Genomic DNA, 10,161 nt, shown 5'->3' on the forward strand with positions numbered 1-10,161 from the left:
TTTGATCTTCTGGGGATAAATCCAGCACTGACGAGAAAGTTGCTCTAGAGTAAGAAAGAGGGTTCTCTCTGCCTCAGTGCCCAGCCCAACTTCTGTGCCCAGGACATGCCTTCCTCCCCGCCACGCCTCCCCCGCCCCCCAGGCTCAGCTCCAGTGCCAGCCCTCTGTGAGGCCGCCCCTGCCTGGCCACTCCCCACTCCCAGGAAGCTTTATGTGTTTCCTAGCACATAGCCACTTGCAGGTCCCTTAGCCATCCCTCCTCTTGCCTAGATGGACAATAGGGTATGGGCGGTGGGGGGACAAGCCTTGGTCTGAAGTCAGGGTCCTCCTGGGTCATTTGCTATATGGCCTTAGGCCTGCAACTTTTCCTCTTTCAGCCTCAGTTTCCTCAGCCTGCAAAGGAGAAGTCTCCACTATTCTCATTTTTGCCAAAATTCTCCCAGCAGCAGAGGGGAACATAGGTAGGAGGCTTGCTGATGCCCCAAATGTTTTGATTTTTAAACCTTTGGCACATTTTGCATTCTTCTCCATTACAGAGCAATGTTTCCTTTAACGTAAATGTGGTTCCTACACCACCAGATCTTTTCGTAAAAGTGATGCTCTGAGGAGTGGACCTTGTTTGTCCTGTGGCTTCCAGGCCACCCCTTTCCTGCCACCCCCGGCCCACTGCATGGCTGACCCCCAAAGCCCTGAGAACAAGCAGTTCTCAGCTGTCCCTCTCAGGACTAGGGACACGGTGGACTCTGGCTGCCCACCAGCTTTCTGCCTCAATGGGGACAATTCCTTCTCCTCAGGCTCCTTGGTGAGACCCTGTCAGAGACACAGAACTTCTATGCTTGGGAGCCCTGAGGCTATCTCTCAATCTTTTCCTAACAGATTATTTTACCCACTTACAGGATAAATTCGATTTTATGAGGCCAATTAGAACCCAGACAGAGAGGAGATTTGCGGCTGAGCCCCAGGGCCCACTCAATGCTGTTTCGTGGGGTTAGTGGGGCCTGGTGTGAGCCAGGGTCCCATTTTCCAGTAAACTCTCAGGAAAGGGGCCAGTGGGTGGGAGAGGGGAACCAAGCCTAGATGTCTCGGTTCATTAAGACAACAACTTGCCACAGACATCAATGCCTTGTCACTTCTGAATTTCAGAGCCCAACAGATTTACAACTTGTTTTCAGGATACAGGCAGTTCTCCATGACCCCCATCACCACTCTCTTTTCCTAGGAGACCCAAGTGTGTCTTCCAGAAACTCCTCCCCCCACCCCCCACCTTGGCCACCTCCCTTACCACACGCTGATCCCCTTCCACCAACAGCTGGAAGGAGAGCTTGGGACAGTTGCCTGGGACACAGGGAAGGCTGTACAGTTCCCTTCATCTGTGCTCTTGAGAGGCCCAGCCTCAGTGGACTTGACAGCAAAGCCACACTCAGCTCCTGCCTACCTCCTGATCCCTGCGTGCCTCTGTCCCCACTGGACCAAACCACTTTCAGCTCTCTGAGAGCTCACTGCTGTTCCATATGTTGATCCTGCTGCTCCCTCTCCCCACAGTAGCTATGCCATCCCAGGGTCTGATTGAGTTGCTTCTCCTTTTTCTGTCCCATAGGACCCGGGGCACCTTGGCCACTGCAGTTATGACTTGAGGTTTTACACTTTCTTTTCTCCCCTATCAGGCAACAAACTCAGCATCATGTCCTAGTCAGCTTTCTAAATCTCTAGTCCCAGAAACAGTGCCTGGTATACAGTAGGTGCTCAATAAATATTCTTTGAACACGTAAGCAGACATGTGGAGACACAGCCCCTTATGCTTTTCCAAGCCTCAATTTCCTTATCTGTAAAAATTACAGGAACTCCCTTAAGGGCTGGATGTGTTGGGAATAATACATGTGGAAACTGCCTATCTGGCAACTAGCAGACACTTGACGAAATGCTTAAAAAGCACAGAGACAGAACAGCAAACTCACACTGAAAAAAACTCTGTACTTACACATTACCAGGACTAGGAAGCTCACTACCTCACCTGTTCTCCTGCCATATGGCTCATATGATTCAAAATAGCTTTCTTTTGTGCCCACCTTTCTTTCCCTGTATGCTCTGATCACTTGCTGGAACTTTGTCCTCCAAACTATGTGACAAGGTAATGAGCCTCTTATCAAACCATCCAGAAGTCTTAGCTCTGCACCAGCTCACATGCTCAGGTCTGCATCTGAAACAGTGGTTACTGAGCCTCTGCTTCTCTGACCTCAGTGACCCGAAAGCCCCTCAAATCCAGAGGGCGCAGCCTCAGCAGTGAGTAACTAACAGCCTACCTAGCCCAGAATACAAGGATTCTATTTCTCTGCATGTCAGGGCCAGAACATTATCTCTTGGATTTTCCTCCCAACCCCAGCTCCTAGCACCCTCCTCCCACCAGGCTAGGGCTGGTGTTCTCCTCCATCAAAGCTGCTCTTACTCCTCCTCCCCTCTCCCCATCCTCCAGGGAGCTGGGAGCCCCCCAAGCCCACCTGGCAATGACATCTGTTCAGCATCTGGAATTCTGTGTCAAATCTGGTTGCTGTACCTCAGAAACCGTGGAGGCCGAACAGAAGGTAGCGGGTGGGGAGGAGTGGAGAAGGGTGAATTCCAGAGCCCAGACTCAGACACACCAACTGAGGGAGGCCAAGCCCAAAGCTGGTAACTTCTCATGTGAGGGGGAGGGGGTGCAGAGAGACTGAACTTGGGTATTTGTGTACCAAATCCAGGGAAGGTGTGGCTCTAGGAGCCAAGAGACTGGTTCCAGTCCCAGCTCAGTCCCTAGCCATGCAACTTTGGGATGTCACTCAGTTTTCTCATCTGGAAAATGGGTTCATGCTAAAATTATTTCTAGGGAGTTGGGTGAGGGATGGGCTAAGTAGGTGATGGGCATTAATGAGACACTTGGATGAGCACTGGGTGTTATATGTAACGTGACGAATCACTAAAGTCTACATCTGTAACCAATTTTACCACATACGTTAAGTAAGTAGAATTTAAATAAAAACTTAAAATTAAAAAAAATATATTTCTAAGTTCCCTTCAGTGCTGACATTGGATGACACTCTAATTGTGAGAGAGCTTAACTTGAAATAGGTACCTTTAGGAGTAAAGAAAGGAACTGGTAATTTACACACAACACATGATGAATTGGGCCATGAAACTACCTAAAAGTCAGATAACTTCTGGACAAAATTCACTGTTAAGAGAAACTTGTTTGACATGGTTCCTAACCTGGAGATAGAATCAGAGAGGGCCACGCCAACTGAGGTGGGCCTCTGAGTCTCTGGGCCGAGAAAGAGATGGGGATGAGGGGACTTTCCTGGTGAGGAGAAAGCAGCTGTCATGTTCTGTGAGCCTTCCTATGTAACAGACCTCTGGCACACACCCCCCCCCCAATTCTGATTCAGTGGAGGGGAGAGCCCCACATCTTGCACTGATAAAAACCAGCACTCAGCAGGGGTACCTGGGTGGCTCAGTGGGTTAAGCCTTGGCCTTTGGCTCAGGTCATGATCTCAGGGTCCTGGGATCAAGCCCCGCATCAGGCTCTCTGCTCAGCAGGGAGCCTGCTTCCCTCTCTCTCTCTGCCTGCCTCTCTGCCTACTTGTGATCTCTCTCTCTCTCTCTGTCAAATAAGTAAAAATCTTAAAAAACAAAACAAAACAAAAAAAACCCAGCACTCAGCATTCTACTACTACCCCCAGACAGGAGTCCCATTCCTATAAATCTCCCCAGTTCCCAGTCCCTGGCTGGAACAGTGTTGGGGGACACCAGCCCTGTATTCTGCCCAGTTCAGGTTGCTGAAGTGTCTATTATTCTGGACCTCCCCCTCCCTGCCCACCTGCAAACTCAGTCTATCCTCAGATCCTACTGATTCTACTTCCTAAATACCTCTAGAAGCCAGCTACCCTGGCCACACCAACTGCCATGACATTCGTTGCCACCATCCTCTCTTCTGGAATACTACAACAGCCTCCCAGGAAGCTGGAGCTTCCTGCCTCCAGCCCTGCCCACTGGCTGCAGTGAGCTGATGCAAAGCTGATCTTAAAACTTGCCAAGGGGGGCCGCCTGGGTGGCTCATTGGGTTTGGCCTCTGCCTTGGGCTGGGGTCATGGTCTCGGTGTCCTCGGGGGCCTGGGATTAAGCGCCATGTTGGACTCTCTGCTAGGCGGGGAGTCTGCTTCCCTCTCTCTCTCTGCGTGCCTCTTTGCCTACTTGTGATCTCTCTCTGTCAAAAAAATAAATAAAATCTTAAAAACAAACAAACAAACTTGCCAAGGGCTCACAGTGGTGGTGGCAGGGAGCTTTCAGGCAGAAACTTTGGTGGGGCTTATCAGGCCTTTCAGAAGCCCCTTCACCCTTCACTCTTGACACTCTATGGGCCCTGTCCTATCCAGCTCCAACCTCCCCCACTCTCACCCTGTGCTCTAAACTCCAGCCAGAGTTAGCTGCATTCACTGGTCTAAATGAAGTCACTTTGGAGCACCTATACATGCGGTTCACATGGCTCTCCTACAGGGCTAGCTGACCCTCTGCACTGAACTCAATTATTCATCACTTCCTAAAGATGCCTTTCCTGACCTTTCCAAACCCTCTGTCAGTCTCCCCCACACCACACTGCAAGCTCTGCATTAGGGACAAGGTCTGCCTCCTTATTTACTATATTCCAGGCACCAGGCACATGCTAAGTCAAAAAGGGTGCTCAGTAAATATTTGTTGAATGATTGAATGAATGAATGACCTTGGTCCAGACCAGGATGGCTAGTCAGAACGCTATAGGACTGTCTCCAGGCCTGTTAAGCTTTGCACACTCAACGGGTTTGGGAGACTGAGAGCGAGCAGCCTAGTTGCTTTAGCCATGCACACTGCTGTCCAGGGAGCCCCAGCTCAGGGCCCTGCCCCTGCCTGGTGCACTCAAGAGCAGGGAGAGGCCAGGTCTCAGAGGCAAACTGAGCCCCCTGCAGGAGGCCCCACCGGTATACTATAATGATAGAGAGTAGTTATTAGCCCTCATCCCACTAGGCTCGGTGACTCTGAGCCCATTCCTGGAGCTCCTGGAAAAGCGTTAAGAGGGTAGGCACAACTATTCCTTAATCCCCTGGGCTCCTGGGGGGCTGAGGCCTCTCCCTCACTTCCCCGCCCCCTTCACCTGACAATCCCTAGACTCGAGCCAGGGCTGGAGAGGGGCGTGTCTTTGTCCGGAGAAAGGGGTCCGAGCATTTCCCGGCACTTTCCCACCCGCTGTTTGGGTTTCCTGGAGATGGGCCTGGGCCGGCCAGACGGAGGCTCCTTCCCTTCTCCGCCGTCCCTGCCTCTCTCCCACGTGGCCTGGCTGAGTCTCTCTGGAAAGCCGCAGCAGCTGGAGAGAAATCCCCCTCCCCACCCCCACCTCCAAGTCCCTCCCCGACTCGCCCCGGACACATCCTCAGCTCCCCCCTCGGCAGGGAAGGCAAGAACTAGGCGAACAAAGCGGGCAGCCCATCCCCCTCCCCAGCCCTGCCACCTACCTTCCCCAAGGGCCGTCCCCTAAACGCACACAGCACGGAAAGCGAGAGAGCTGGAGTGGAAGAAGGAGCCCTAGGCACAGAGCACTGGGATTCCGTCACCCCAGTCCCGGCCCTTTCTCCAGAGTGGATAACTCTCTTACCCCCATCCCAACCCGGCACTGAGGTGGGGGGCTGGAAGGAGGCCTTGCTGACCTGGGCAACGCTCTCCTGACCTGTCCCTGGTGGGTGGGGCAGGAATGACACGCGTCCCATCCCGAGAGCGAGTGTTGGACAAGTCCACGAAAGCAACTGGTTTCCTGCCCCCCACCCCCAGCCCGCTCAGAGCCACGGGTTGGGGGAGCGACACTAACCACCCAACCCCCTGCCCCAACCAGCCCCAGGGACCACACCCACTGGGCAAAGTTGAGTGTTTTATCACCTCTACCCCCAGTCAATCCTGAATCGCCTGCCCAGTCCCCCGCAACCGCGGGCAAGGACACTCCCCAAAAGCCAAGGCCAAATATTAGCTCAGACCCATAAACACAATTAACACGATCTCGACACAAATGGAGGTGCTGACACACACACCCCCACACCCCTCCTCTTTCACGCACTCAACCCAGGAACACGCGCGGGCAAGACAGAGCCCGCCCGGTGCAAGCCACCAACCCCGCAGCCACGGCCCCGCGATGCCACGCCGCGACCGTGACACGCACTGCGGACACGTACGCCCGCAGAAGCCCCCCGTCCCCACCCTCCGAGCGCGCGCGCACACACACTCACACACACTCACACTCCAGACTCCGCAAACCAAGGACACACACCCCCTGCAGCCAAGTCCGCGCCGCAGCAGCTCCCCCTCCCCACCCCCGGCCGCAGCTCGCAGACCCCCAAGCGCAGGCATCACGGGGACCGGCCGCCCTCGCCCCGCGGCCCCGCACTCGCTCGGGACCCGGGACGCACGCCAGCCCCGTAGCCCGGCGCAGCCTCGGGGCGCGGGCGCACCGACACGCCGCAGCCGCTCCCGCCACTGCCGCGGCGCCCGCCCTTACCGCGCGCGGCCAGCAGGCAGAAGGTCAGCGCCACGAGCCCACCGCCGCGGCCGGCGTCCCCCCGCGCCATGGGGCCCGGCTCCGGCCGCCGCCGCAGCCGCTGCCGCCGCCTCCCCGCGCCACGGCCGCCGCCGCCGGGGGAGGGCGCGCCGGGCGTCAGTGGCCCGGGGAGGCGCGGCGCCGCGGGCGGGGGCGCGGCCTCGGGGGCCCGGGCCCGAGCAGGGGCCGGCGCGGGGGCCGGGGCTGCCGCCGTCTCGCCCGCCCCTCCATCGCCATCTTGGGCGAGCAGCCGGGGCGGGGGCGCCCAGCGAGTGCGGCCGCCGGGCCCGCCGGGGACCCCGGCCCGGCGCACCGTGACCCCGCGCGGCGCGGGGCTCTGCTCCACCGGGGTCTGCGCCCCGGTGCCTCGCCCTCTCCGGGTCGCCTTGGGCCTCAGCTGGGCCGCTTGTTTAAGGGTCTGTTTGTCCCTTGGACTCCCTGTCTCTAGATCTCTTTCTGCCTCGGTCTGTCCTTTTCATCTCCCCGTCGCTGCTTCAGGGTCTCCTCCATCTCGGTTCCAGGCTCAGGGGAGGCAGAGTCCTCTGTCCCGCGGGCCCATCTTGCCATTCGAGCCCAGTCCGTTATAGCCCAAATCCTGGCCTGAATCCTCGTTACTGCACAGGCTGCTCCAGGAGACGCACTGAGGACAGGACAGTATCCTCCTCACCCTCATTTCCATTGCCATTCCGGGCTGGAAACTTCTTTTGGGTTCCTCCTCTTCCTCTTGGAGTAATCAAGCCGGCAAGAGGATGCACTACCACATTAGACCTCTCTACAACCCTGGGAGGGACAAGGAAGGTTTGATTGCTCCCATTTACACACGGGGAAACTGAGGATGAAGGAGGTGAAGTGACTTGCCCAGGGCCATGAGGCTAGGGAGCAGTAAATCTAGGATCAGAACCCTACATCTGGAAACCCAGGTTTTTGGACTCAGAAGGTCATTTCCCACTCATTCTTCCTTCCTTCCCTATACTGGCCAGTCTGGTTGCCTCAATATCCCACACATTATTCTTGTTCTAAAACCAGGGACTCAATCATCAGGCTAGGATAGGGAGAGCAGCTCAGATTAAATGACCTATTTAAGGTCCTTTCCAAGACCAAGATGCCATGATTTGTCATTCCTTAAGTCTCCAGTGTTCCCATGACTGAGAGCCATTTTGGCTCTGTACCTGGTAGGTGCCTTACTCATTTGTTGCTAGTTACCCTTAATAATGACCCATACTTTGCAGATCTAACAGAATCTGGCATATATTCATCTATTGTCGGGGCCATAGGCAGCATTTTGATTTCGGTGAGTGCTCCCACTTGCTTCTCTTAGTGATTTCAACTGGTCAGCAAGGCTCGAAGTGACAACAACTTTAAAAAAAAAAAAATTCTTAGCTTATTAATTCTCTCATGAAAAATCGGCACCATCACTGTTATAGTTACTGTAGCATCTTTACTCCTTCTGTTGTCCAATCTCTGGCTCACTTTTTGCCAGCACCAACATTGGCTTTTCCAGTCCCCCTGACTTTCTGCATACTGTTCTCGCATTCCTTTTGCATGTTCTTGAGGTCTTTCTCTTCGCATACAGGCCATGTCTTGCAAGCCATGGTTTAGGTTCGTGTTCCTTTGCATAATCAGGGAATCATAAATCACACCAAAGCTAGTTGTCTTGCCACAACCGAAATGGGCTCTGAGTCCAAATACAGAGATGATGTCTGGTGTGGTCTTATATGGTTTGGCTAGTTTTCCCCGAATTTCTACCTTTCCAGAGTGAAGAACATCAATGATCATTTGTTTCTGCTAAAGTAGTCTGTTGGTCATGAACTTCCTAGTCCAGATCATTATTGTTGCTCATGATGGTGGTGGAGCTTCAGGCAGCCAGGGAGGAAAAGAGCTTAAATTGACATCTTTATGCTAAAGATGCCCAAATATATACCTTCAGCCTGGACCCCTGAAATTCCAGACTTCTACATCTCAACACCTGCTCAGTATTTCAATTGGTTGTCTACTAGGCATCTCAATTTAACATGTCCAAAACAGAGCCCTGATCTTCCCTGCTAAATTTGCACCTCCCAGAGTCTCCCTGTCTCAGGTCCCAGCAGCTCCATCCTTCCTGGTACCATCTGATCCAAGTACCATCACCTCTCACCTGGGTTATTGCAGGAGTCCCCTCGAAAGTCTCTTTTTCTCTGTCCTTGTGCCCTTCAGTCTTTTCACAATACAGCACGAGTTGTCCTGTTAAAATGTGCACAAGATTATGTCACGTGTCTGCACAAACCCCACCAGTACCTTCCATCTCAGAGCAAAAGCCAATGTCTTTCTTAAAAAAAAAAAAAAAGATTTACTTATTTATTTTAGAGAGAGAGCATGTGTATGAGAGAGAGCATGAGAAGGGGGAGGGATGGAGGGAGAAGGAGGGAGAGAATCTCCAGCAGACCCTCTGCTGAGTGAGACGACGGGCTTGATCCCAGGACCCTGAGATCATGACTCAAACTGAAATCAAGAGTCAGATGCTCAACCGACTTGAGCCACCCAGGTTCCACAAAAGCCAAAGTCTTTTTTATGATGAGAAGCCCTGGTGGCCAGCTCCCTCCCTCCATCCTCTAGAGCTTTGCCTACCTAGTTCAGTCTGGAACTCTGTCTCCCCACCCCTCCAGTCCTCACAACATCCCCCTTCTCCTTACCCCTCCTTCTTTTTAACATATTCTACATTTGACTTATTTTATTTTTAGTCTGTCCACTCAACAGAATGAGAGCTTCATGAGGACAGGGGTTTTTGTCTGCTGGCTTCCCTGCGGAACTGCAAGCAGTGAGACCAGGACCTGGAGCTCTGTAGATGCCAGTGGGCCAACATAAAAGATGCAAGTCCCTGCCCACAGGGATAGTAGTGTCCTAAGTGACATGGGTGGCAAAGAGAATGGGAACAAGAGGAGGGACTATGTGGTGTATGTGTGGAGGGGGTGGGGGTGGAAGGTGAGGAAGAAGTCTTCCCAGAACTATTGATTGTTGTAGATGTTTGACTTGGGTCTTGACAATTTCAAGAGGGTAGAGCTGATGGTAAGGGAAGAAACACACTCTGCAGAGGCCAGTGGTGTGAGAGTCCAGGAAATGGCAGATCGGATAGTTAACCGCACAGATATCCATGGACCAGCCCTTACAGGGCAGAGTCTGCTCTGGGCACTAGGAGCATAGTGGTGAAAAAGATGGTTCTTGCTAGACTGAGCACCATGAAGGAGACAGACAAGGAGGCAGGCAACTCCTATTATGTGTGATATAGGCTGTGATGGGGTCCAGGGAGGAGGGGCATTGAGGCTGGATCTTGGGGGAAGAAGGGAAAGTTTCTGGAGGAGACAAATACCTGAATCAGTGTAAGTGGAATGTGGCAGGTATGAACTGGGCAGGAGGGCAGGGTGGGAAATAAAGCCAAACAAGAACGGTAGGCTTAGATGGGGCAGGCCATGTACTGTTGCCTGGTAAGCAGCTGATGAATTCAACTGTCAGCTGAATGAATGAGTCAACCAACAACATGTCACCATATAAAGAGTGTCACTAAATCCATAAGCCACACACAAAAACCCAATTAATCTCTCTGTATT

General features: G+C 53.4%; 1 protein-coding gene across 5 annotated transcripts in view; it reads right to left on the bottom strand.

The window, feature by feature from the left end:
- IGDCC4 (immunoglobulin superfamily DCC subclass member 4) overlaps positions 1 to 6,673 on the bottom strand; it is a 38,884-nt gene extending 32,211 nt beyond the window's left edge. For all 5 annotated transcript variants that reach the window (XM_047738198.1, XM_047738195.1, XM_047738196.1 and 2 more), the window contains exon 1: positions 6,542 to 6,673. In XM_047738198.1, the coding sequence (XP_047594154.1) occupies positions 6,542 to 6,611 (70 nt within the window). In that variant the 5' untranslated portion in view covers positions 6,612 to 6,673. The remainder of the gene's footprint in view (positions 1 to 6,541) is intronic.
- Between the last annotated feature and the right edge of the window lie 3,488 nt (positions 6,674 to 10,161).

The sequence above is a fragment of the Lutra lutra genome, chromosome 7, assembly GCF_902655055.1.
Source record: "Lutra lutra chromosome 7, mLutLut1.2, whole genome shotgun sequence".
Lineage (NCBI taxonomy): Eukaryota > Metazoa > Chordata > Mammalia > Carnivora > Mustelidae > Lutra > Lutra lutra.